Source organism: Zonotrichia leucophrys, chromosome 18 (genome assembly GCF_028769735.1).
Source record: "Zonotrichia leucophrys gambelii isolate GWCS_2022_RI chromosome 18, RI_Zleu_2.0, whole genome shotgun sequence".
Lineage (NCBI taxonomy): Eukaryota > Metazoa > Chordata > Aves > Passeriformes > Passerellidae > Zonotrichia > Zonotrichia leucophrys.
In genome coordinates, this window is record NC_088187.1 from 1,202,949 (window position 1) to 1,230,173 (window position 27,225).

Below are 27,225 nucleotides of genomic sequence, written 5' to 3' on the forward strand. Positions count from 1 at the left end.
GGCTGCCCTCAGTGTGCACATGTTTAGGTGAATATCCTAAAACACCTCAAGTTATTTATTAACTTCAAAGCAAACCTCTGTACCCTCCCAGTTGTTCTGTAAGTGTGATGCCAGGTACATGGAAACATCTCTCACCAAATGGGTGAACTTTGCATTCCCTCAGAACCTTTTAAGTATAAACCTTTGCAAAGCAAGGCTCTGGTCAGCAATGACCAGCTCAGTGGTGTGCCCATGGATATTGGAATGAGTTTGTTTGAGTCAGCCATAGCATCCTTCTTGACCTGGACTCTCCCACAGCTTGTTTTAACTGAAATAAGCCTTGGAGTATTTTGGATTACCCTTATTGTGATGTTCAGTGGTGCACTGGAAATATTAAACTTAAAAAAATTAATATATATGTATATACATCTATAAAACATGAACACATTCCTTACCTGCTTTTCAGGCAAATCCTCCTGGTGTGTTGGCATTGCTGGATGAGGAATGCTGGTTCCCTAAAGCTACTGACAAGACATTTGTGGAGAAATTGGTCCAAGAGCAAGGAACTCATTCCAAGTTCCAAAAGCCAAGACAGCTAAAGGACAAAGCAGACTTCTGCATTATTCACTATGCAGGGAAGGTAAGGGCTCACCATTAAATTCTATTTGGAAAGGTTGGTTTGGGGAAAGTTCTCTGTTTTCCTGCCAAAGCCTGGATGCAAAAATAGACAGCTTCTGCCTTGGTTGGAGCAGAACCATGCTGGTCTACAGAGATTTCAGGGAATCTCTGTAGGGAATTACAGAATTTTAGGGCTCTCTGGGTTGGGATGAAACCCAGGTTGGTGTCAGTGATTTTTTAGCTGCTGAGCTGGGGTTTATTTGGAAATCACAGGTTGGGCACTTTAAACATAAGAATTTGTTTTCTGTATAGAACCAAGTGTTTAAATGTAAATACTGTAGAGAAATTCTAAAAAATCATGCTGCAGCACATCCTTAGTTTACTCTCCAGTAATTTACATAAAGTAATTGGTGTCTATCCTAGAGCTGGTTTTACATCTTCACAATGAAACTTACTTTGGCAATAAAGTGGGCAGCAAATAAATACCCAGCTGTCAGTAAGAAAGCAGTCAGATTGCTGAATTTTGAAGAAAACCCCATTTACTCTTCCAAAAGCCAATTGTGGTACTTTGAGCTGTCCTAAGGAGGCTCAGCCAGCAAATGTGAGCACCAGGCAGGGCTGGATCTGAGCTTGGAGCCAGCCTTGGTGGTTCTGAGCTTGGGCAGTGAGAGGAAAGCACCTCTGATGTTTGATGCTGAGAAATGGAAACCTGGAGCTGGTTTTGCTCTGAGCCTGAGCCCTTGGCTGACCTGCAGGTGGACTACAAGGCAGATGAGTGGCTGATGAAGAACATGGACCCCCTGAACGACAACGTGGCCACGCTCCTGCACCAGTCCTCGGATAAATTTGTGGCTGAGCTCTGGAAGGATGGTAAGAGAGCTCTGAGCACAATCGTTGGTGATTTCACCTTGCTGGATGAGTTGTTTGGGGTGGTTTTTTAATGCCTGTTCCTTCCTCACCCTCCACTTCTCCATTGTAAATCCCTACAGCATTTTCTCTCTTATTAGTGCCCAAAGTCCACCAAGGAAGCTGAGTTGCACCTCTGGTCCCTTGCACATGTACCATTTCTGAGTAGCTGCTTCTCATGTTCATTACTGGAACTGATACTCACTTATTTCTTGTTTCTCTGTGTCCAATTTCATGTGGAATCTTGTCCAGAACTCTTGGTTGGGGCTTGCTGCAGTGGAGTCCTGAGTGTGAACAGCTGGAGTGGTTCTTGCTGTTGGTAAAGCACTGTAAACACTGTGTCTGTGAGCACCAGCACAGTTATTTCCTGTGCAGTGGTGGGTGGTGCTCTGGAAATCCACATCTCCTAAAATTCATTGCAATAGCAGCTGTAGCAGTGCTGAGATTAAAATCAAATCCTGTTTTAGCTGCACACTGCTGCTCAGCCAGGTTACCTGCCCATCACCTGCAAGTATTTATCAGTACTTGCACCAAATGACTCCAAAAAGCAGAAATAGCCACATAAATACTTAGCAGGGACTTTTCTATTCTACTTTTTAACATCACAGTGTATATTTACATGTCTCAGGATATAAACCCTGCAGTTTGTTACTTGAGGAGGAAATGCAGCTTGTGATTTAGGTGGTGCTGGAGGTTAATGCTGAGTTTCCCTCTTTGGGCAGCCACAGAGACCAGCTTTAATGAATCTGTAAAGAACTTTTTGGTTGAGGATCTGCCCCTTTCCCACAGAGCAATTGTGTTTTGCTCCAAATCCTCACACCCTCTTCCCACAGACCATTGAGATGTGCATGGGATATGTTGTGGCACAGTGAAGTGTGTTTGCAATTGATGAACCTGTTGTTTTTACTAACTCAAGTGTCTTGTGTATCTGCTCTTCTGTCTTTGTGTTTCTGCTGTTTCTCTGCCTTAGAGATTCAGAATATTCAGAGAGCCTGTTTCTATGACAATATTTCTGGTCTTCATGAGCCACCAGGTGAATGGATATAAAACACTAGGCCTACTAAAGGCAGGGCTGTTGTACCTCCAGGAGAGCCATTTTTGCTCGTAGGCTTGCATGAACTTCTCATTTCATGCTGAATTTAGGTAAACCCCCCCCAGCCCCCCTGGGGCCCCCAGTGCATTCCTGTCCAGCTGCTGCTGCACACACACAAAGCATCTCCAGTTTTGCATTGCAGATGAAAAGGTTTGTTGCTTCCTGGTTCCATGAGGAGATGTAGAATTGCCTCTAAAAGTGACAATTCTGGTAGCTGCAAGCATTTGAGAGAATGCAAAAGCTTTGGAACACTATCAAGCTTCTTTCTGCAGTCCAACATTGACAAAACTCTGGGATCTTTAGGACGTGGCTGTGTCAGTTTGGGAGGAGAGCTTAAGAATGTTTTGAAGTATCAGGATGAGTGCTGCAGTTTTAGTGGGGGTAGAAAGTGAAATAAACTTCTTGTTGGAATTGTTCTTTTGTTTAAAAGCCTATTAATTTTAATATTTATATAAGCTGCAGATGTTTTTTGGGGTATTGAGAAATCAAGAAGTGCACTTGGAATATCTTTGAAGACACTTTAGATATTTAATTCAATTTCCTCATCTTTCTTGGATTCCTCTCCCCAAGTGTAGAAGCACAGGGATGTGAAGGTTGTGCCCTCAGATTTTGGGTTTATCTCTCACCATTCCTGATAGATCCCATCCTTGAGGAAACCAGGGATATTCCTAAAGGAATTCCTGCAGAGCTTTGACCCAGGAGCTCCAGCCAGGGGTGGTGGCCCAGCCATGCAGTTCATGCTTTTACCTATAGGCAGAGCTCACGTTTAACTCCAGTCATCCTGTTTCGAACATAAATCACCCTCCTAGAGCTGGAGCACACAAAACTGCAGGATCAGATCTGTGTGCCAAATTGTAGGAAGTACAAGGTGAAATAAAGCTGAGTGGTTGCAGTCCTTAGTGGGGCCTTGTGGCTGCAGGTTTCTAATATTGGCAATAATTTAATTCTCTAGAAAACTGACTCCTGTAGTCTCTGTCTCATGTCTGATTTGGGACTAAATTCTGCTTCGAAACAAATATTTGGGATTTGACCTTATAAACACCTTACCACCTACTTACTTCTCCAAATTTAATAAGTTTAATTCTTGTGTTCAAAACCCTATGGAGGATCCAGGCTCTGCTCTACACACAAGACTTAAAACTGATTATTCAGATTTGCTGCCCTGTATTTCTCTGCTTTTTAATTTTCCTTTTTTTTAATAGACCTTTGACCAATTGAATATTAGGAAGAAATTAAATAGTGTCCCTTACTTGTCAGATAATTCTAGTAGCAAAGCATAATTCCCTCTGCTTTGGTTTAAATGAATTTGAAAATAATGTGACAAAAGTGAAGATGTAGCCTACAAATAGATTCTTGTTTCTGGCTGCCCAGCTTGGATTTCATGGAGAACCCCCAAATGTTGGGATCTGCTCAGTCCTGAGAAGCACCAGCTATAATTACTGAGGTGTTAAACCACCTGTATATCTTTTACTGAACTGTTTAACAATTCTTGACTTGCATATGGAATCACCTTCAAGGTTTTAATAATGGCACTCACATTTCTAATTGTGCTTCTGAAAAACAAACCCTTGAGATTCTTACCCAAAATGTTCCAAAAAATCAAAGACAAGTCTCTATTCTGATGCTTTATTAAAGGCAGCTTGGAAGTGCTTTGGTGTGGAGTTTTCCTGGTTGGAAACTTGTCTTTTGGGCGGGGAGATTTTTCCAGATGTATTTAAAAGTGGGAACAACTCTCCCAAATAGCAGCTGAGCACAAATCTGGCAGACACTTTTTTCCCTCTTATCATTGAAATAACACTATTTCCAACTCTTCTGGAAATTTCTATTAAAACTATTTCTATGAAGTAAAGTCAGGTTTAAGCTATTCTATTTAATCTGTTCTATTGTCATAAGTGACTTTTCACGCACAGATGTGTAATTGCAAATGTTCAACCCATGAACACTGTGCACTGTAAGGACTCAGACAGAGAGCTGCCTGTGAACTGGCATTTACCTCTGTACAAAGTGATTTAAACACAAAACAGCTTTCCTGGTCATGTAGAACTGCAGGTAAAGAGCTGGATATCTCAGCCTGTACCTCCTGAAGCTGCACTCGTGTGCTGGATGAGTCTGTGGCTGTTGGTCCCCGAGCTTGTGTCGCGGTCCCGCTGCGCCGCCTCGCCCACCAGCACTGTCCCCGGCTTCTGCTGCTGCTCCCGTGCCACCAGGGCCACCCTGGCAGCCCCTCGGGGCGGCCGCTCAACCCTTGCCTCTTGTCCCCTGCAGTGGATCGCATCGTGGGGCTGGACCAGGTGACGGGCATCACGGAGACGGCCTTTGGCTCAGCCTACAAGACCAAGAAGGGCATGTTCCGCACCGTGGGCCAGCTCTACAAGGAGTCCCTGACCAAGCTGATGGCCACGCTGCGCAACACCAACCCCAACTTTGTGCGCTGCATCATCCCCAACCACGAGAAGAGGGTAGGGGCTGCAGGCCACTCCTGGTGCCTGCTTCTCCTTGGTCTCACCTACCCTGAGCCCTGCGGCCTGCCCGGGCCTTCCCTCTCCACTCAGGGCTGTCACACTGGGCACTGGCTACTCAGAGTTCCCTGCACATGCCCTGACTCACCCAGATGGCTTCTGGCCTGAACAACTGAAAGTACACTTTGCCACTGTAATAATTGATTTAATAATAGAATTTAATTTAATTTATAGTTTATTTCATTTATAATTTAATAATATAAATTTATTTTATAATTAATTTAATAATATAATTTAATTTATAATTTATTTAATTTATAATTTAATTAATTTAATTTATCATTTAATTTATTTATCATTTAATAATATAAATTCATTTTATAACTATTTTAATAATTAATTTAATACCAATTAAAAGAATCTGTGTTTTATTTTGTCCAGGCTGGAAAACTGAAAGTACACTTTGCCACTGTAGTAATTAATTTAATAATATAATTTAATTTTTAATTTTTAATTTATTTAATCTATAATTTAATTTATTTAATTTATTTAATTTCTAATTCAATAATACAAATTATTTTTATAATTAATTTAATAATTAATTTAATACCAATTAAAAGAATCCGTGTTTTGTTTTGTCCAGGCTGGAAAACTGGACCCACACCTGGTTCTGGATCAGCTCCGCTGCAATGGGGTTTTGGAAGGAATAAGGATTTGTCGGCAGGGATTCCCAAACAGGATTGTGTTCCAGGAATTCAGGCAGAGGTAATAGCAGCAGCAACACCCTTTTCAGTTCCTAGGAGCTAAAGTTCCTTTTTAAATAATTGAAGACCCCACATTCCTCCCTTCTCCCCCAGCACAGCTCAAAGAAAATCAAAACCTGATTGTGAGGCCTTGAATTTCATATGTTTAACTACTGCAGTTTATTCTGAAGGCAGTAGGCAAGGGGAACAATCCAAAGTTGGCTGCTGGAAAAGATTCCTGGAGGAATTCCCTAACTGTGCACTTGGTCACTGTAGTTCATGCTACAAATCACTAAGTTTATACTATAAACCACATTGGCCATTGCTGAGTGTAAAGGTGTTTATTCGTTTATAAGTTTATACTAAAAATCATATTGTTTATTGCTGAATGTAAAAGTGTTTTATCATTTGCCTTCCAGGTATGAGATCCTCACTCCCAATGCAATTCCCAAAGGTTTCATGGATGGTAAGCAGGCCTGTGAGCGTATGGTAAGTGTCCATAGCTAAATATTGTCTAAACATTGGAAAATTTCCCTAAATTGTCCTTTTCTTGGTGTAACAACAACGGCCTTGCCTGTGTGTTCAGATCAGGGCCTTGGAGCTGGACCCCAACTTGTACAGAATTGGACAGAGCAAGATCTTCTTCCGAGCTGGAGTCCTGGCACACCTGGAGGAAGAGAGGGACCTGAAGATCACAGACATCATCATCTTCTTCCAGGCGGTGTGCAGGGGATACCTGGCCAGGAAGTGAGTGTGCTCTGGGACTGGATCTTCCCTTGGCTCTCCCAAGCCCCTCTGATGGGGAGCTGTGCTTTAAAACTTGAATTTTAGGAGAGATTTTCTGAGTGTGCTGCCTGAGGAACTGTAATTGTATCCTGGGTATTAAGAGGATTTTTGTCTGGGGAGAATTTGCACCTTCATTCCTTAAGAAAATCTCCTTTCCCTGCTCTTGCCTTTGTGGCATACACAGCCCTAAACAGTGGCTGCAAATTCCTTTGTCTCTCCTCCTGTCCCACTGGAGGTTCCTGGAAGTTCTTTGAAAAGCTGCTTTTTAAAAATTAAAGTAGCTAATCCATCCTGATTTTGTCTTTTTAAGAAAAAAACCTGTTGAGAGTAAGAGCAAACAGACTTTTTATTGGAAATGATGAATGCAGCTCCTGCTCTGACTCTGTAGGAACAAGAACTCATAAATTCACTGTAGTTACTGAAACTTATAAATAAGGCTATTTATGGTCTATAAGTGTTGTAAGGTTGTGTAACCTAAAAATTAAATGATGGTCAGCTGTATTTAACACATCTATTTATTTAACTTCTTGCTGTCTTCAGGGCCTTTGCAAAGAAGCAGCAGCAACTGAGTGCACTGAAAATCCTGCAGAGGAATTGTGCTGCATATTTGAAGCTGAGGCACTGGCAGTGGTGGAGAGTCTTCACCAAGGTTCTTCATGTTCTGTCTTTTCTCTTTCATTCACCTATAAATAGCTGAGGGCTGGCTCTCACATCTTCATTTCCCACCTGTGCAGGTGAAGCCTCTTCTGCAGGTCACTCGTCAGGAAGAAGAGCTTCAAGCCAAGGATGAGGAGCTGATGAAGGTCAAAGAAAAACAGACAAAAGTGGAGGCAGAGCTGGAGGAAATGGAAAGGAAACATCAACAGGTTTGTGTCCAAGATCGGCTTTTGATATGCAGGACATGGATTATTGTGCTGTGTCCCATGTGAGGGAGCCAAGGAGGGTCAGGTGAGCTGATTCCCACTCTGCTGGAGTGTGGAATGGGAAGATACAGCACTGAAATGTGGAATAGGGGTGCAGGAACATGTTACCAAAACAAAACCTGATTTTGTGGCCTTCCCTGGTTTACAGGAGAAATTCAGTGGCAGTGTCATTCTGTGCCTGGGCTGGGCAGGCTGTGGGCAAACACTTGGGGCAGCTGTGCAGATCTTTGGTGGCTTTCTGTGCTGGCAAAAACTTGGTGAATAAAGGAAGAGCAGTTCCAGTGTCACCTGGAGAGACAAGGAGCTGATGGATGGACCCTCAGTGGGTGAGGGCACTCCAGGGCTGGCAGGCAGTGCCTCCATTCCAGTGACAAGGATGGGGACTGGGACTGGCCAGAAGTGCCAGGATCAGCACATGGCACTGCCCGGCCACCCTGCAGCTAAATTATAATTATTTATTATATTGTAGCTTTATGTCTTTTTGTAACTTTTATCTTTTTGTTCTCCTTGTGAGAGGAATTCTATGAACAAGATACGTACTAAGGTTTATAACTACAATGGAAATTCTGGGTGCTGCAAGAAATCATGTTAGCAATTTGGTAGATGTTTGGCCATTGTTTCCTCAAATTTAAATTAATCTCAACATCTCAGCAGATTGTTAGGAGGCAGTCAGAGATGTCTCTCTATAAAAGTAGCAAAAGCCTCTTCTGGAAGCCCTTGGTGTGGGATGTGGACATGGGAGGCAGGAACTGGAGCACAATGTGGTCTTGAAGTTCCTCTGTGGCTGTCACAGCTGTAATCTCTCACCAGAGTCTCTGAAGTATCATTTTTAAAGCTTCACTGCCTTTTGTATTTGCAGGTGCTGGAGGAGAAGAACATCCTTGCAGAGCAGCTCCAGGCTGAGACAGAGCTCTTTGCAGAGGCTGAGGAGATGAGGGCTCGCTTGGCTGCCAAAAAACAAGAGCTGGAAGAAATTCTCCATGATTTGGAGTCCAGGGTTGAGGAAGAGGAGGAAAGAAACCAAATATTGCAGAATGAGAAGAAGAAGATGCAGGGCCATATCCAGGTATGGTTATCAGTGACTGGAGGTGGGGAAGTGGGATGGGAAAGCTCCCTCAGCTTCTCTACAGGACAGAGGAATTTGGCTCCTGAGTGGAATAAAATGATTCTCCTCTCCTGCCCTGCCCTCATGTCACTTGTGAGAGAAATGTTCCTTTTGGACTGAAATTCAGGGAACATCATGAGGAAATGACTCCTTTGACTTCACTAAGACAATGTCATTTCCTCCACGTTACTTGATTGAGGTGTTTTTGAAAATCAGATTATTTAGATGCTTCCTTTTAAATAATGGTGGCCCTGAAAAAGGGAGCAGCTGAGAACTTACCTGTCTTGAAAAATATTAAAAGTAGTTGAAGAGGGAATAAACTCCACTTCTCACAGCTTTTGATGCAATTAAAAAAATGTCTGTTAATCATATTTAAATGAATCATGTTTAAACCCTCAAAAGCACAGGGCATTATTGCTTTTTAACTCTTGTGTCAATAACTGAACTGGCTCAGCTGTGATACTGAAATAAGGAGGGTTGTTTCCTGTGGAATCTCTTCCCAGATCCTGCTGTTTTTCCACCAGGTGCCCCATTCAGGTGCAGTGTGCTGGGAAGCCTCTGACCAATCAGCCTGATCTGATTGGCTGTCATTAATTACAGATTTTTTATTTTATAGTTGGAATTAGGAGGGTGAAGCCTGTGGCAGTGAGTTTGTGTTTCCTAGAGAGCACATTTCACCTGAAGCTGCAATCCAGAGCATCAAAAATTCCATGTGCATCCCATGGCCCTTCATTCCTCACCAGATCATTCATCCTGTCAATGAATCTAACAAAGCAAATGTGGGTTTGCTGTGTGTTAGGGCAAAAGGCTTTTCAAAATGACACATCTTTGTCACTGAGTTAAAAAAACCCAAGTTACCACCTGGATAACCTGGGAAATGCTCAGATGCAGTTGTCTCTGTTCCCAGGACCTGGAGGAACAGCTTGATGAGGAGGAGGGAGCTCGGCAGAAGCTGCAGCTTGAGAAAGTGACAGCTGAAGCAAAGATCAAGAAGATGGAGGAGGAGATCCTGCTGTTGGAGGACCAAAATTCCAAATTTCTGAAGGTGGGAGCAGTGTGCATGGTGGAGGTGCCAAGGGACAGCTCCCAGAGCTGCTGTCACAGGGTCTGAGGCGCCTTTGGGGTGTGAGACACTGGAGAGAAGTTTGGGCTGACATTCCAGAGGGAGTTTGTCATGCACTCTTCCCAGTTTCATGACTCTCCCAAATCTTAGAGCTGGAAAAATGGTTTGTAGCTGCCATTGTTCCCTGCAAACAGTGCTGTCCTAAAGGCGGGCCTGCTGTGTGCTGAATTGCAGGTCTCTCTTGGAAAATAAATGTTCATGGTTCCAAACAGTTCCAATTGATCCTTGATATTGACAATCACTTGAAATAAGATCTGTATCAGAAACAAAATATGTAATAGAACCTTGTGCTGTCTGACAGCCCCTGTGGGTTCTGTACATTCCTTTATTTGCACTGCTCAGGGACTCTGGAAGCTGTGTTGAAGTTATTTTCCCTCTCCTTTCTCCTCCCCAGGAAAAGAAGCTGATGGAGGATAGGATTGCTGAGTGCTCTTCTCAGCTGGCTGAAGAAGAAGAAAAAGCCAAGAACTTGGCCAAGCTGAAGAACAAGCAGGAGATGATGATCACTGATTTGGAAGGTTTGTAGTGCTTTATTTTATTGAGCAGCCTGCTCTGGTGGAAGGTGTCCTGCCCAAGGAATGAGCTGAGCTTTAAGGTCTCTTCCAACCCAAACCATTCCATGATTCCACCTAAAATGGTTCCATTCCTTTAGCCATTTATTTCTGGTTGTTTTGCCAGTGTTGTCACAAGTTAAACCTGACCCATATGCAACCCTTCTTGATTTGGTGTTGTTTTATTTTAATTACTATAGATACTGCACAACATTAACGAGCTGCCAAGTGAAAGTTGCAAAATAAAAGAGAAAGTTGTTCTCTGAGCCCTAATTTGGTAATGCTTCCTGCACTTGGTGTGTTGGGGCCTGTCTTGGTGCATATTTTGAGGCTGATGTGCTTCTGGAAGGATGCCAGAGTTTTACCTTATCTGTGCAGGCAGGTGCTGAGCTAACAGGGGTAGCAGTGATTGATGAGCCTTATCTTTAACTGTTCATTCAGACTCTTTAAGGTGGGTCTAAGCAAGCTTTACTCCCTGGAAAATAATGCTGGAGTAGCTTTGTGCTTAAATCAGGACTAGGAACTTGACAGATGTGTTTGGTTACAGAGCTAGTCCAAGACTGATGGCCTTAGAAGTGGAAATTAAAGCTTGTATTTAAGGCATGCAATTTCTTGGCTAGGAAAGCAGAGTAAAATGATATTTACTCTTGGAGATGACTCAAGAAGCCATTAAGGTCTCTCTGCTAGAGTCTTGTCACTGCTAGGCACTGATATTTGGGGAAAAAAATTAATTCAGTTTGCTGGGAACTCTCTCAATTACAAAATTGGGTCTTGTGACACTGCTGTCAGTGTCACTCATCAGGAACTTCATGTAAAAACAGAGGGAAAAGTACAAATCTTTGGGAATGTGAAACTGCTTGGAGAAAAGCAGAGTTACCTTGGGTTGTCTGGAAACCCCAAACAGCCCAGGGTGGCCCTGAGGTGGTTCCTGACCTTGGCTCCCTTTCCATCCTGTCCAGGAGCTTTGGAAAGGGTGTGAGGGAAATCCCTGCACCGAGGAGCCACAAGGGATTGAACAAGGGAATGAACTCCTGCTGTCACTCAAAATTGTACATTTGTGCCATTTATTGTACATTTGTGCCATTTATGCCCTTAGAACTGGGCTGAGGCTGTGAACATTACATTACATTACATTATATCGTATTCTATTCTATTCATGCTATACTAAAACTATATTAAAGAAAGAGAAAGGATACATCAGAAGGCTGAACAAGAATGAATAATAAAAACTCACAACTGACTCTTCAGAATCTGACACAGCTGATGGTGATTGGTCATTAATAAAAAACAATTCACAGGAAACCAATCAAACATGCACCTGTTGATAAACAATGTCCAGCCACATTCCAAAGCAGCCAAGCACAGGAGAAGCAATCAGATAATTATTATTTACATTTTTTTCTGAGGCTTCTCAGCTTCCCAGGAGAAAAAATCCTGCAAAGGGATTTTTCAGAGAATATCCCAGTGACAGCTGAGGTTGCTGTGCCCTGCTGGGGGGTGCCTGTCCCAAAGAGCTCCTTGGGGCTGGATATCCCAGCTGCACAATAAATCCCTGGGAGGGAGCTCTCAGGGCTGCAGAGTTTTGCTAAATATTGATGGGACGTGATTAAACAGCACAGACTCTTGTAAAATGGTTTATTCAAGTTTACTTTAAGCTATGCCATTTTCCAGCAGATTTTTGGAGTCTGGCCTAGCCCTTCCAAAGCCATGCAATTGTTCCAGCCCACGGTTTATCTTCTTTTTTGGGTGTTGATAGCTGGGATTATCTGGCCTAACAGCTCAAGCTGCTCTGTCAGATCCCACTCCTTGTTTTCTACCAAGATGTTTCTGTTTCCTCATCTCGAACTATTCACAGTTGTCGGAGACTTTCCCTGTCTTTCTGACTAAGTCATGCAGTTCTCCTTTGCTATTTCATTTTTCTGCAGACTGGAGAAAGAATTGAGCAGCATAAATTAAACTTCCCACCCTTCCTGCCACCCCAGAGTCCCTGAGGGTGACGAGAGGGACAATCCCACAGGAATTTAATTCTGTGCTTCCTTTAGAACGCCTGAAAAAGGAGGAGAAGACCCGCCAGGAGTTGGAAAAAGCTAAAAGAAAACTGGATGGGGAAACCACAGACCTGCAGGACCAAATAGCTGAGCTGCAAGCCCAGATTGAGGAGCTGAAGATCCAGCTGGCCAAGAAGGAGGAGGAGCTGCAGGCTGCTGTGGCCAGGTCAGAGTGGGGCAAAGCTGCTCCCCAAAGAGAATTTCCCCTGCCTGCAGTCAGGGCTGGGATAATCCAACAGCAGCCAGCTCTGGAGCCCTGTGCTGAGCACAGAAAAGGCAAATTTACAGAAATTCAGGGATCCCTCAGCATCCTGGCTCTGCAAACCTGCACAACGGAGAAGTTTTATGTGGTATAACAGTGTTTGGGCTCTGGAAGCTTTTTAATCTCCCAAATTCGGCCTCGGGAGGGAAAATGTGCATTTCTCAGTGGATCTAAACAAACAACTGGGCAGGAGAGACTTTATCTGGGTTTGTGTGATACTCCTGCAGTCCCACGTTGTGCTGAACACCACCTGGATTTTTTAAGTATAATTTTGTAGGAAGAGAAAACTCCAGAAATGGAACATTTCTGGGGCAATGATGAGGTCTACAAAATTGGAATACCTGACTGTGAACTAAAGCTTGATAATCCTGATGGTGCACCTTGGTTTTATCTGTGGTACTTTTCATCCATCCCTGGAGCTGTCCAGGCTGGACAGGGCTTGGAGCAACCTGGGATGGAGGAAGGTGTTCCAGCCCGTGAAGGGTGGGAATTTGATGATGTTTAAGGCTCCAACCCACCCATTCTATAAATGTTGATATTTATTTTATTCCAGTGGCAGAGCTGAGCTGTGTTTGTAGCTAATTTAAGCAGGAGGTTCTGGGGAGAGGCAGCCCCAGTAACTGTGGTGCCTGTTTGACAGGGGGGATGAGGAGGCAGTACAGAAGAACAATGCCCTGAAGGTGATCAGGGAGCTGCAGGCTCAGATTGCAGAGCTCCAGGAGGATCTGGAGTCTGAGAAGGCATCGAGGAACAAGGCAGAAAAGCAGAAAAGGGATCTGAGTGAAGAGCTGGAGGCTTTGAAAACTGAACTGGAAGATACCTTGGACACCACTGCAGCACAGCAAGAGCTGAGGTAGGGTCATGGTCTGTGTAAGAAAGCACCACTGAAATTCAGCTGTGATTTATGAAAACTTAAATGCTGATTTTTGGGTAACCCTTTGTGCTTCCTCCAGGACAAAGCGAGAGCAGGAGGTGGCTGAGCTGAAGAAAGCAATTGAGGAGGAAACCAAAAACCACGAAGCCCAGATCCAGGAGATCAGGCAGAGGCATGCCACTGCCCTGGAGGAGCTCTCTGAGCAGCTTGAACAGGCCAAAAGGGTGAGAGGAAAAGGAACTTTCTGCTTCAGGGGTTATTATATGTAGAATAGAATAGAATATATAACATATAACATAAACATATAACACAAACATGTAACATAACATAATATAACATAACATAACTTATATTATATTATATTATATTATATTATATTATATTATATTATATTATATTATATTATATTATATTATATTATATTATATTATATTATATTATATTATATTATATTATATTATATATACTATATTATATATTATATTCTAAATACCATAGGCAGTATGGTTCCTTCCAGGAGACCTGAGCTGAGGCTTTCCATCATCACAGAGCTAAGCTGGCCTCTAAAAATCCATCCCAGCTCTTGAGCTTTCTCATGTTGGTTTGACAATGCTGCAGATATTCAGCAGCACATCTGTGCTGTGTCCTCTGGTGACCAGCAGCAGAGGCACAGGTGGATCCCAACTCCTGGTCTTGTTCAGAAGGAGAATTATTCCATAAAAAAAGAAGTGTCTGGTTTTTGAAATTACACCTGGGGTCATTCACAAATGTGTGTGTGGACAGTTCCTGTCCTGTGGTGATGTTTTTATGTATTGTGAATACTGCACAGTCTTCCTTAGTGTTCTAAATTAGGTGAGAAATGTAGTAGTTAAACCATGATTTTCACCACCTTTATTCACCTGAAAATCTTCTGCATCTCTTCTGCTCCTTATTCAATAAATATTCTCAATAAGAGCATGAAAAGATGGAAAAATACCCTGCAATCTGAAACAAAGCTCCTGTGACAAGCTGGTGTGATGTAGCAGAAATGACACTTAAACATCCCTGGTGCCAGTGATTGCTGTGTGAAAGGCTTCTGACAAATGTCAGTGCTGAGAATTACGTTGTTCTGCACTTCCAGGCTGCTCTGCCCACTCAAATCAGGGCAGCCTTGGTTCACATCTTCCCTTTATTTCTGTGAGATGAGCCATGCTGAGCTCTTAATGGGCACATTCCTTCCTCCTTGCAGTGCTACCAAAACAGTCATTTCCAGGGCTGCCAGCCCAGATCCTGCCCTGCTGCTCCTCACCCTCACCTGGGGCACAGCAGCCTGGCTTCCTCAGCCTTTGCTGGCACCCAGAATGTTCCACAGCAGCATTTCACACACTGCTGAGCACCTCTGAGCATGGAACCTGATCTGCACAATCATCTGTAGCAGGAAACATCCACCTGCACTACAGAGCTGAACTTCTCCCCTTTTGTCTCCCCCAGTTCAAAGCAAACCTTGAAAAGAACAAGCAGGGCTTGGAGTCTGACAACAAGGAGCTGGCCTGTGAGGTGAAGGTGCTGCAGCAGGTCAAGGCAGAATCTGAGCACAAGAGGAAGAAACTCGATGCCCAGGTGCAGGAGCTGACTGCAAAGGTGTCAGAAGGGGAGAGGCTCAGGGTGGAGCTGGCTGAGAAGGCAAACAAGCTGCAGGTAAGGCTCTGGGAATCCTAAAATCCTGGAAAACCGTGTGCAGAAATGGCCTGGTGTGGGAGGTGACTCAGCAAGGGCTCTCATGGACCTGGGAGGCCTCAAAGTGGTGCTGTGACATCAGTCCTGAACTGTATAACATCATTTCTGGGGTGTGTAACATCAGTCCTGAGCTGTGTGACATCAGTCCTGGGCTATGTGAGGGTTCCAGTGGCTTTGAAGGGTTTTCCTTGGCTGGGGACTGAGCAGACTGGGCTGAGCTTTTCCACAGGGATGAACAAAACTTGGTGGTGGCCTCAGGTTTGGTTTGGTGCTCCAGGCTGGAGCCTGGCAGGGAGGGGGTGCAAGCGCAGCCCCATTTTCATAGCAAAATGCAGCCATGGCTGACTCTGAGCCCCAGCAGTGAGGACTTCAGGTGAATCCAGGTGAAGCACTTCCAGCAGGGAATGACCCTGCTCTCTGGGGAAGCTTTCAGGCTGTCTCTCAGTGTGTATAAAAGCAGTGTAACCCAAAATAATGAGCTGGCACCTGGCAGTGACCTTTCCTCTCAGTGATGCTTTAGACTAAACCCAGCTGCCACCCTGCTGATCCCTGAATTAATGCTTGCATGAAATAGGTGGTGCTGGAATTAAAAATGGCATTAAAGTGTGAATGCAGGATCAGAGCAAAGTGCTGAAGCAAAGTAGCCTGGCTCTGGTTTTGTTACTGCACTTCAGGACTGACACTCAGTTTCCTTTTTTGTGGCCAAACCTCAGTGGTTTTAGCTTGCTGTCTCCCTCTGTTGGGCTCTGTGCCTGGAGTCTGCTGAGGTTCTGTGCTGTGCAGCTCCAGCCCCAGTGGGATTTGGGCTGAGCTCTCACCTTTGGGCTGCTTGCCTTGCAGAATGAGCTGGATAATGTCTCCAGTCTGCTGGAGGAGGCAGAGAAGAAAGGGATCAAGTTTGCCAAGGATGCAGCCAGTCTGGAATCCCAGCTCCAGGATACACAGGTGTGTGTGCAGCAGAGCTGGGCTGGCCATGGAGCTCTGCTCCTCAGGGAGCTGCTGACAGAAAACACATTTTCATTTCATGCTTTGGAAAGTCCCTTTGGGCAGCAGCTGAATTTCCTGCTCAGCCCAGTGAGATGGGATGGGTTGGGATGGCTCAGCCACGTGGGGAACCAAGTTTTCATTATCTGAGCTTCACTTCCTGAGAGTTGGGAGTTCTGGTTTATGTCTTTGTCTCTGAGGGAGATAAGAATCAAATAAACCCTTCCCAGGCAGAATTTAATGTCAATATCCTTGGGATATGTGAGGAACAGGAGTCTTCTACTGACAGCTTCAAATTCTTACAGCTCAAGTTCAAACTGTCAGATTTTGGTTCTTAATTAAGAAAATGGAGCTTTGTGCAAATATTTATCACTTCAATACATTTTATCATGCCTGTATTAAAGTTCTAATGGTGACCACTTAACTGTGAATAATGTTAATCACAACTGGAGGGGTTTGTAGGGAGCAGGATGGGGGTTGCACCTTCCATTACTTTGTTATGACAGAAGTTTCCACCTTTAAAGTGACCTTTATATTGAACCAATGCAGAAAACCTGGAAGCATGCTGCCATTGCAGGATTTGCTGCTCCATGTTCTTCTCAGGTGGTTTTTAATAGGTGCTCTGTGTTTGTCTGAAAAAAGAAAAAATCCATTTTGCAGGTGACTTCTGTGCCAGTCCCTTGAAAGATGGGAAAGTATCATCCCTGAATTTCTAGAGCAGACTCTGGCAGGGGTTCCCTGAGCAGAAATCTGCTTTATGAAGGTTTAAATGTGCCCACAATGAATGGTCAGTGGCTTCTTGAGACCCCAAATAACTTATATCTTCATAAAGCATGTCCTTGTCCCCAAATCTGAGGGAAAATAAACCTGGGAGTCCCCGTGAGGAGCTGTGGGGGTTTGGGAGCCCACTCAGCCCTGCCCATGCTGTGTCTCAGGAGCTGCTCCAGGAGGAGACCCGCCAGAAGCTCAACCTCAGCAGCAGGATAAGGCAGCTGGAGGAGGAGAAGAACAACCTGCAGGAGCAGCAGGAGGAGGAGGAGGAGGCCAGGAAGAACCTGGAGAAGCAGATGCTGGCCCTGCAGGCCCAGGTAGGCTGCTGGGAGTGGCAGCCCTTGTGTGAGGAGCTGTCCCAAACTGGTGTCCCAGAGCTTTGAGGGGCACATCATGGCACTTCCACGGTGCTGGGGCAGATTTTGGAGCCAAGTTCCCATTGAAGTAATAATCCTGTGTCCCCTGAACTGTGATGGGCAGGGCTGGGGCCTCTGGGAGCCTGAGAAGTGCCAGGTTTGTGTTCCCTTAGCCTGCAGGAACTGCTCCTGCTGCTGTGCTGTGCCCCTGTGCCTTTGCTCCCCCTGGTGATGCTCTAAGGGGCTCCACTTGCTCTTGTTGAATTTCAGTTGGCCGAGGCCAAGAAGAAGGTGGATGATGACTTGGGAACCATTGAAGGGCTGGAGGAGACCAAGAAGAAGCTGCTGAAGGACATGGAGTCCCTCAGCCAGCGCCTGGAGGAGAAGGCCCTGGCCTACGACAAGCTGGAGAAGACCAAGAACCGCCTGCAGCAGGAGCTGGATGACCTGATGGTGGATCTGGACCACCAGCGCCAGATTGTCTCCAATCTGGAGAAGAAGCAGAAGAAGTTTGATCAGGTACTGCAGTCTCCTGCCACCTGCCTGGCTTTTTGGGGTTTTTAAATGGCACCTGGTTATTGCTGCTGAGCCTGGTGGGAAGGAGGGTCTTGCTGTGGTTATTAGTAACTCTGTGAGCAGCTGGCCTTTGCTAGGAGCAGGCTGTCACTCCCAGTTCTGTGAGCCAGGTTCCATCTCTGAGGCTTGTTAGAGCAGGTGACCATGTAGAAAAAGAGAATTATGCTGGAACAGAAACTTTAGAGTTTTATTGTAGTCCCTCAAGGTAGACTAAAAAGGATCTGAAAGATGAGACTCATGAAACTCCAGTATTGATGAGTGGCTTGCTCTCCTCCTCTCACCCCAGAGCAGCTGTAGCTGTTCCCTCACTTGCACTTTGATCACAGCTGAGGGACCAGACAGCTCCTGAAGGCCAGTTAAGCACTGAACATGAACCTCTTCCTGAGTAAAACACCTGAGGCAGGGAGGACCTGGCTGTAGAGCTTAGGAGATGGATTCATTGTTTCTCCTGTCCAGATGCTGGCAGAAGAAAAGAACATTTCTGCCCGGTATGCAGAGGAGCGGGACCGTGCTGAGGCAGAGGCCAGGGAGAAGGAAACCAAAGCCCTGTCCCTGGCCAGGGCCCTGGAGGAGGCCCTGGAAGCCAAGGAGGAATTTGAGAGGCAGAACAAGCAGCTGCGGGCAGATATGGAAGACCTGATGAGCTCCAAAGATGATGTGGGCAAAAATGTGAGTATGGTTCCAAAAATGTGAGTATAATTCCAAAAATGTGAGTATGGTTCCACAGGCTGTTTGTTCCAGCCTGGGGATAGCAGGGAAATCTCCCTGCCTGGAGAAGGGGCTGTGTGGTGGTGTTCACAGGGGTCCCAGGACCAGGGAAGAGATGAGAATCTTGACTCCATGTTCAGAAGGCTGATTTATTATTTTATGATATATACATTATTTTAAAACTATACTAAAAGAATAGAAGAAAGGATTTCATCAGAAGGCTTGAAAGGAAAGGAAAAGAATGATAATAAAACCTTGTGACTGACCAGAGAGTCCTTGCCAGCTGACTGTGATTGCCCATTAATTAGAAACAACCACATGAGACCAATCACAGATGCACCTGTTGCATTCCACAGCAGCAGATAACCACTGTTTACATTTTGTTCCTGAGGCCTCTCAGTTTCTCAGGAGAAAAATCCTGGCAAAAGGATTTTACATAAAATATCATGGCTACATGTCTGTGCACTAGAGCAGAACTTTCTGAAGCTCACCCAAAATGCTGGAGGAATTAATGCCCAGCATAATTGTTAACATCTTCAAGAGCTGTGTTCTCACCCTCACGGGGATCCCACATATCAGTTTTGTACGTTTGGGTCAGTGGAGGTGGGACTGCAGTCAGACAGAGCTGGTTTTGCGTTGCAGCTGTGACAGATCAGCCACTACCGATTTGTGTGTTGCTGGGCATATTTATTGTGTGTAAATGAGGGATCATGAGGATTTCTGTTACCTTTGGTCAAGCTGAGTTGCAGGACATGGTTGGACCAAAGGCAGAGCAGAACTGTGACCCCTTAGTGTCCTCCCTGCTGCACCCAGCTGAGGCAAAGGGACCAGGGGAGCCACTGCCCTCCCTGCTCTCAGAGCTGCTGCTGGGAGAGCCCCAAGGACTGCTCTGAGCAGAGTTTGTGCTGCAGGTCCATGAGCTGGAGAAGTCCAAGAGAACCCTGGAGCAGCAGGTGGAGGAGATGAGGACTCAGCTGGAGGAGCTGGAGGATGAGCTGCAGGCCACAGAAGATGCCAAGCTCCGTCTGGAGGTGAACATGCAGGCCATGAAGGCCCAGTTTGACAGAGACCTGCAAGCCAGAGATGAGCAGAACGAGGAGAAGAAGAGGATGCTGGTGAAACAAGTACGTGTGCTTTACTCTGTGTTGTAGGCAGGAGGGGGAGGAAGGGCTTTGAGCACAATTCTGGGCCTCTGTGCTACCAGAAAAATAAACCCCTTTGCTTAAAGACTCCATCCAGTGGAAACCCCAAACCACAGCATTTTTACAAACCATAAATAGTTCTGGCTGAGGGGTGGCCACTGTCCCCAGGCAGGGTCAGGTGGTGCTGGTGGCCTCCAAAGCCACTCCAGGAGTTTGGCTGTTGCTGCCTGGGTATATTCCCGGGACAGGGATACCTCAGGTGCATTTTCAAGCCCATCCTATTTGAGGTCCAGGAACAAATCCATGGATGCTGAGATAGATTTTTAACAGTTTCCTAAATGCAAATCATGGCAGAGCTTCCAAGTTTCCAGACTTGAGAATTCTGGGAACACAGAAATCAGAAAAGCCTCAAGAAATGCCTTTAGGGGACAAAGCTGTTGTTATCTGAACTGGACAAGAGCTCCTGACCTTGCACTGGGAGGGAGATTTGCTTCAAAACAGAATATTCTTTCATGTTGGTAACCTGTGGCACCTGTGGCATTTCTGGTTCAGTTTGTTTTTGCATCGGTTTGGCCCAGCCCATGTTGCCTGGCTGTTCACACACTCTTGTTTTGTTTCATTTTGGGAAGAGAAGTTGCTGGTGTATAAGTGCCAGTAACAGGGTGTTCAAAGGGAATGGCTTCATTGTCTTGAGACAATGAGGTGATTCTACTTCTTATTTTCCATCAGAGTTAGCTCCATCTGCCCTGGAGCCATCCCCTGGGGTGGATGGCAGTGTGGGCACGAGGCTGAGATGGAAATCAGAAGGGAGTCCCAGAAGCTGAGTCCAGCTTCTGAGGAAACCAGAAGCTGAGTCCCTTCCTGGGGTTTCCCTTGTGCTCAGTGCACAGATCTCTCATCCATTTGGGACCTGGCCTTGGCTGCCTTCCCTTGGGCTGTGCCATGGGGAGGGGTCCCTGGGTGCCAGCCTGGCCCTGTCTGGTGCTGATGCTGCCCCTGTGCCCTGGGTGCCAGCCTGGCCCTGCCCAGCCTGGCAGGGGCTGAGCTGGTGCTGTCCCCATGCCAGGTGCGGGAGCTGGAGGCAGAGCTGGAGGACGAGCGCAAGCAGCGCGCTCTGGCCGTGGCAGCCAAGAAGAAACTGGAGATGGACCTGAAGGACCTGGAGGGGCAGATTGAGGCTGCAAACAAGGCTCGGGATGAGGCCATCAAACAGCTCAGGAAGCTCCAGGTAGGCACAACTGGTCAGGGGGCTGGGGGCTGTCCTTGGGGGGTGCCCAGGGGCTGCTTCTATTCAGTACAGCTGCAACTGAGGGCAGGAGGAGAACCAGACTCCACTGATGGGTCTGAAAGTGTCCAGCCTGGATTTATCATCTGGGCAAAACTCATCCTTATACAGAATCACAGGATGGTTTGGGTTGGAAGGGACCCTGAAGCTAATCTTGTTCCAAACTCTCCTGCCACAAAACCACTTTGCACATCCCTGGCAGTGCCCAAGGCCAGGCTGGACAGGGCTTGGAGCAGCCTGGGACAGTGGAAGATGTCCATGCCATGGCAGGGGTGGCACTGATGATAATTAAGGGTGCTTCCAGCTCAGGTAATTCTAAGATTCCACTCTATAATTCTGTGGAACGCTTGAAGTCTTGGAATGTGACATTTCTGACCAGGCTTTGAGGGGTGGAAAGATGAGAAAATGAAATTTAAGAATACAGAATAACTGGAAATGCCTTTAAGTGAGATGAAGCCACTTTGGGAGAACAGCCTTATCTCTTAGGGGCTGAAATGCCTCAGAGCTGGAATGGGCTGATTGTCTTGATGCAGTCTGGCTGTGCCTCACCCTGCTCTCCACCTGCAGGCTCAGATGAAGGACTACCAGCGGGAGCTGGAAGAGGCCCGAGCATCCAGGGATGAGATCTTTGCCCAGTCCAAAGAGAGTGAGAAGAAGCTCAAAAGTCTCGAAGCAGAAATACTCCAACTCCAAGAGGTGAGATGGAAATCCAAGAGACTGGTTTTTCTTGTCCCTGTGCCTCTCCTGTCTGCTTTAGCTGCAGGGCAAGGCTTGCAGCAGTTGCCCAGACCCACCACACTTCCCTTGGATCCTTCACAGATAACCTGGCACTGCCTGGAGCTTCTCCAGGTGGACTTGAGTGGCCTTCAGACCTCAGTGTGGCACTTGTGGAGCATTTCATTGTCCTTAGGAAATGCTTGAGTGTTTCTGCCACTTAATGCAGATGTATAATCTGTGGTTCAGTGCAGTGTGTGCTGTTGTGCTGAAGCTTTTTAACTTTTATTCTCCTTGTCTTCATGCTGAGAATTCTGTGAGAGCCTAAAACATTTGCTTAATTTAGCTCCTACTTTACAGTGACTGTGTCTATCAGAGCGTGGAGCACAATGGTTTCTCCTGCTGCTGAGGGCTTGAGAGTTACTGATCTCCACAGATTTTTTTTCCCTTTGCCTTGGGTGAGGAACATTTCAGGGACAGGGAGAAGTAACTGCCCTGCAGTCCCAGGGCAGTGAGGGAACATCCAGCTGAGTGTCCTGCTGCCTTATCCATCAAACCCCAGGAATATCCCAGTTCACAGCCTCTCCCAGGGGCTGTTGAGGCTGTGTCCCAGAGGCTGGGGGGTGCCTGGGACTGCCCTGACTCTTTCCCCCACCGTGGCAGGAGTTTGCGGCGTCGGAGCGCGCGCGGCGGCACGCGGAGCAGGAGCGCGACGAGCTGGCAGACGAGATCGCCAACAGCGCCTCTGGGAAGTGAGTCAGGCTGGGCTGGGGCAGGGAACGGCCTGGGCTGGGCCAGGATGGAGCTCAGGGAAAGGTCCTTCCCCCAGAGGGTGCTGGCACTGCCCAGGCTCCCCAGGGAACAGCTCCGAGGCAGCCAGAGCTCCAGGAGATGCCAGGGTGGGAGTGTTGGGGTGTCTGTGCAGGGACAGGAGCTGGATCCTTGTAGGTCCCTTCCAGCTCAGGAGTCTCCCTGATGCTAAGTGACCTCCCCAGGAGCTCTGTTGGTTCTGGACACCCCTGACCCCTTCCCCTGTGCAGGTCAGCCCTGCTGGACGAGAAGCGCCGGCTGGAGGCTCGGATTGCCCAGCTGGAGGAGGAGCTGGAGGAGGAGCAGAGCAACATGGAGCTGCTCAATGAGCGCTTCCGAAAGACCACACTGCAGGTGAGCCCGGGGCAGCTGCTGCTGGCTCTGATGTGCACTGAGCCCCTGGTGGCACTGAGTGACCCCTGTCCCTCCCTGTGACAGTGTTCACTGGGGTTTTAGGATGAGGGAAGAGATGAGGATCTGACTCCATGTTTCAGAAGGCTTGATTTTTTATTTTATGATATATATTATATTGAAACTATACTAAAAGAATAGAAGAAAGGATTTCATCAGAAGGCTAGCTAAGAATAGAAAAAGGAAAGAAAGAAAACAAAAGCTTGTGTCTTGGACAGAGTCCGAGCCAGCTGACTGTGATTGGCCATTAAGTAGAAACAACCACACAAGACCAATCACAGATCACCTGTTGCATTCCACAGCAGCAGATAATCATTGTTTACATTTTGTTCCTGAGGCCGCTCAGCTTCTCAGGAGAAAAAAAATCTTAAGGAAAGGATTTTCCATAAAATGTGTCTGTGACGCCTCCCTGCAGGTGGACACGCTCAATGCGGAGCTGGCCGGCGAGCGCAGCGCGGCCCAGAAGAGTGAGAACGCGCGGCAGCAGCTGGAGAGGCAGAACAAGGAGCTCAAGGCCAAGCTGCAGGAGCTGGAGGGCTCTGTCAAGTCCAAATTCAAGGCAACAATTTCTACTCTAGAAGCCAAGATTGCACAGCTTGAAGAACAGCTCGAGCAGGAAGCCAAGTAAGGGGACAAGACCTGGTTGCCTGTGGGGGTTGAATGGCTGGAAGTTCCATGCTGGACGTTTCTGAAGGGCCTTGGGTGTATTGTCTGGAGACTCCTGTTCAGGGAATAAACTTTTAACAAGGCAGCTGTAGAGTAACTGGGGCTGGGAGCTCCAGAATGGATTTGCTTCCTACCAGCTGCATGAACTCTGCAAGGTGTTGATGTCCCAGAGCCACAAGGTGCTGCAGTAGTTTCCTGGGACAAGGTGAAATGTTCCCTGGGTGCTTGGTTAGAGGAACAGCTTATGTTGGACAGCTTGAGATGAATCCTGTGCTCTCCAGAAGTCTTTCTTTGGTGAATTACCCATCTGTCCTTGAATCCTATTCTCAAAATTCACTTCTTTAGCTGGTTTGCAGGTGGAGCTTGTCCCTCCACCACCTCTGTCCTTTCTGTGCTCTGGGCTCGGCAGCAGGATTGTGTTACTGGCTAAGCAGCAACTTTAAAGCTGCTCTGTCCAATCTCCTTGTGAAGGCAACCCTCTGAGTCCTCTTTGTGCCATGGTCACATTGCCCCAGGGCTAAGGCTTTGTGCTCTGAGAGCTGCATCCCTGTATTTCTGCATCCCTACATCCCTGCATCCCAGCCAGCCCCAGCACATGCATCAGTTGCATTGCTGTGTCTGGCATGCCTAGAGCTCTGTACCAGGGGGCAGATCAGGTGTTCCTAGCCCTCAGGCAGTGGCACCAATGCTGGTTTTGGGCTGTTGCAGGGAAAGAGCAGCTGCCAACAAGCTGGTGAGGCGCACGGAGAAGAAGCTGAAGGAGGTGTTCATGCAGGTGGAGGATGAACGGCGCCACGCGGACCAGTACAAGGAGCAGGTGGGTGGGGGCTCAGTGAAACCTCCTGGGGTGGGAAGGGCTGGTGAGGAGGAACTGTAATGGAAAGGGAATTAGAGGGGTGATTAAGCCCAGCAGGGACTGTGTGTGTGTGTGTGTGTGTGTGTGTGTGAGCTCTGCTGGGACAGGCTCTCCCAGGCTCTGTGGTGTTCCAGGGTCCAGGCTGGAGCCTGAACGAGTTTGTGCTCCATCCCCAGTGAGAGCAGTGCTGCATTCCCAGTGAGGGCTGTGCTGCATCCCCAGTGAGGGCTGTGCTGCATCCCCAGTCAGGCTGCAGCTCTGGGGTGACCCCGGGTGCTGGTTTGGTTGCAGATGGAGAAGGCCAATGCCAGGATGAAGCAGCTGAAGCGGCAGCTGGAGGAGGCAGAGGAGGAGGCCACGCGCGCCAACGCCTCGCGGCGCAAGCTGCAGCGCGAGCTGGACGATGCCACAGAGGCCAACGAGGGGCTGAGCAGGGAGGTCAGCACCCTCAAAAACAGGCTAAGGTCAGTGCCCTGGAACGCTGGGACTGAGATTGACCTGAGCCCACAGAGCCCCCTGGGGAACATCCAGCTGGGGAGCTGCTGGGGTTAGGGATGGCTCAAACTGGAGCCATGAGAACGAGAACAAGAATAACCTTGTTCTCATTACCATGGCTCATTACCATGAGCCATCAAACTGGAGCCATGGTAATGAGAACAAGAATATTCCATGGGGATATTCTTGACAGCTGCAGGGATGGGTGGGATATTGGGGAAGGGAGGGTGGGCAGGCCCTGGCACAGGGTGCCCAGAGCAGCTGTGGCTGCCCCTGCATCCCTGGCAGTGCCCAAGCCAGGCTGGACAGAGTTTGGAGCAGCCTGGGACAGTGGGAGGTGTCTCTGCCATGGCAGGGGTGGAACGGGCTGAGCTCTAAGATCCCCCCAGCCCAGCCCGTGCCGTGCCCCTGGGCGGGCCCGGGCGGTGCAGGAGCCCAGGAGCCTCTCCCAGCGCTGCTCTCCGTCCGCAGGAGGGGGGGACCCATCACCTTCTCCTCGAGCCGCTCGGGCCGGCGGCAGCTGCATATCGAGGGTGCCTCGCTGGAGCTGTCGGACGACGACGCCGAGAGTAAAGGCAGCGACGTGAACGAGGCTCCGCCAGCCCCCTCCGAGTAGCCCCGGCCCCGCCTGCATGCAGAGACCTTTCCAGCCCCGCAGGAGCGCCCCAGGAGCGCCCTGCCCTGCCCTCGGAACTGCCTTGTGGCCGGAAAGCTGCCTTACGACCCTCGGCATGTGCTACAAGGTTCCTTATCATAGGTCAACCATGTCTTAAGGCTCTCCAGCCTCACCACACTGTACCCTGCTTCAGATATAGGTACAACTGCTTTTTTATATATAGTAAACAACCGGGATCGTCTCTGTTCAGTGCATCTCTTTTCCAGATACTCATTGTAAAGCCATTTTATAAAGCATCATGTGAAGGATGAAACTTTTTTTTATCGATCCAGAAGCGTCATTCCCAGCGGGTGGGGGGCCAGGACAGACCCCTTGCCGTGGCTGTGCATGCCTTGTGTCCAGCAGCATCCTTCAGGCTCCGGGCTGGCCGCAGCCTCTCGGATCAGTGAAGACCAAACCGCTCCCATTTCTTTCTTTTCTCCCAATTGTTGTGATCCGCACACGACCCCTGAGTGAACTGTGAAAAACGGCCTTGGGAAGTGTTAGAGGGAAGTGTAGGGATGAGTGAGTAGTGTCTGTTTTTATCCTGCAATCCCATTTGAAGTGTTCTCAGCTCCATCCGTTCGTGTCCATGCAGTCCAGGCACACTGAGGTGGGTCCCGTCCCCGCACAGCCCGTGGAGCTCAGAGCCCCCCGGGCTGGGAGAATGTGAACACCAGTGGGAAATAAACACACAGCACAGGCAAAACTAATTTATTAATGTGAGGCCGAGCCAGGCTGTGGGGGCCCCGGGTCCTATGGGGCTCCCGCCCTGGATGGATGGATGTTGCCTGCCTACAGTTAACATGCCAGTGGATGTGAATCCTTTTTTTTTGTTGTTGTTGTTTTGTTGTTGTTTTTTTTATTTTGAGCAGTATTACAGTGAGTAGTTAGCGTTTTTTGTTTAAATAGCTGAAAACTGACATTACAGAAAGTGCCTTAGACACTACAGTACTAAGACAACGTTACATATATAATTTGCCTATATAACAATGATTTAATGTATTAATTTTGACTGTGCTTCATATCATGTACCTCTCTAGTCCAAGTGGTATTATTGATATTAGTGACAATGAATCAGTGTTAACTAGGAAACTTCCTCTGCCACATGCTCAAAACCCATGGATTTCCCTTTTTGGTTAAAAGCTTTAACATCTGTCGCAAAGGTTTTGTTGTGTGTATTTGGATATTTTTAATCAAACTGGCTGTTGACCACCAGGCGTCTGACTGCAAATATCTTGTTTTCTTGTATACCCATATTTCTAGACAATGATTTTTGTAAGACAATAAATTTATTCATTATAGATGCGGCCGCCTGCTCTGTTTACTTACTGGAAGAGCTCTCCCGAGGCTGGCATAGACCTTAATAAACGAGATATGACTGGAAGCTGCATTTTCCCTTCCTCCTCTTTTGTTTCCTTGCTTTTCTTTTTGGTTTTTTTTTTTTTTCTTTTATTTTGACCTAAATACAGCATCAATGGCTTGGTCTGAGCTGAGCCTTTGCCTTTGAATGCCACTGGCAGGGCCCAGCTGGAGCACAAAGAAACTCTGAGCTGTGGCACAGGGTCTGGGCTCCTGCCTGAGCAGTTACATCCCATATTTTGGGGTCT

General features: G+C 47.2%; 1 protein-coding gene across 4 annotated transcripts in view; it reads left to right on the forward strand.

Moving 5' to 3' along the window:
• The window catches only part of MYH10 (myosin heavy chain 10), an 84,754-nt gene extending 57,746 nt beyond the window's left edge, over nucleotides 1-27,008 (forward strand). For 2 of the 4 annotated variants that reach the window (XM_064728813.1, XM_064728814.1), the window contains 29 exons: nucleotides 446-619; nucleotides 1,353-1,467; nucleotides 2,474-2,536; nucleotides 4,862-5,055; nucleotides 5,699-5,820; nucleotides 6,218-6,287; nucleotides 6,385-6,545; nucleotides 7,125-7,233; nucleotides 7,319-7,450; nucleotides 8,367-8,573; nucleotides 9,520-9,657; nucleotides 10,130-10,253; nucleotides 12,329-12,500; nucleotides 13,237-13,449; nucleotides 13,550-13,694; nucleotides 14,941-15,147; nucleotides 16,027-16,131; nucleotides 17,106-17,258; nucleotides 17,568-17,816; nucleotides 18,330-18,542; nucleotides 19,493-19,705; nucleotides 20,790-20,951; nucleotides 21,576-21,704; nucleotides 22,386-22,474; nucleotides 22,763-22,886; nucleotides 23,359-23,567; nucleotides 24,318-24,426; nucleotides 24,757-24,929; nucleotides 25,432-27,008. In XM_064728813.1, coding sequence (XP_064584883.1) covers nucleotides 446-619; nucleotides 1,353-1,467; nucleotides 2,474-2,536; nucleotides 4,862-5,055; nucleotides 5,699-5,820; nucleotides 6,218-6,287; nucleotides 6,385-6,545; nucleotides 7,125-7,233; nucleotides 7,319-7,450; nucleotides 8,367-8,573; nucleotides 9,520-9,657; nucleotides 10,130-10,253; nucleotides 12,329-12,500; nucleotides 13,237-13,449; nucleotides 13,550-13,694; nucleotides 14,941-15,147; nucleotides 16,027-16,131; nucleotides 17,106-17,258; nucleotides 17,568-17,816; nucleotides 18,330-18,542; nucleotides 19,493-19,705; nucleotides 20,790-20,951; nucleotides 21,576-21,704; nucleotides 22,386-22,474; nucleotides 22,763-22,886; nucleotides 23,359-23,567; nucleotides 24,318-24,426; nucleotides 24,757-24,929; nucleotides 25,432-25,576 — 4,419 coding nt within the window. In that variant the 3' untranslated portion in view covers nucleotides 25,577-27,008. The remainder of the gene's footprint in view (nucleotides 1-445; nucleotides 620-1,352; nucleotides 1,468-2,473; nucleotides 2,537-4,861; nucleotides 5,056-5,698; nucleotides 5,821-6,217; nucleotides 6,288-6,384; nucleotides 6,546-7,124; nucleotides 7,234-7,318; nucleotides 7,451-8,366; nucleotides 8,574-9,519; nucleotides 9,658-10,129; nucleotides 10,254-12,328; nucleotides 12,501-13,236; nucleotides 13,450-13,549; nucleotides 13,695-14,940; nucleotides 15,148-16,026; nucleotides 16,132-17,105; nucleotides 17,259-17,567; nucleotides 17,817-18,329; nucleotides 18,543-19,492; nucleotides 19,706-20,789; nucleotides 20,952-21,575; nucleotides 21,705-22,385; nucleotides 22,475-22,762; nucleotides 22,887-23,358; nucleotides 23,568-24,317; nucleotides 24,427-24,756; nucleotides 24,930-25,431) is intronic. The other 2 variants (XM_064728815.1, XM_064728816.1) reach the window with 1 other exon arrangement.
• The last annotated feature ends 217 nt before the right edge of the window (nucleotides 27,009-27,225 follow it).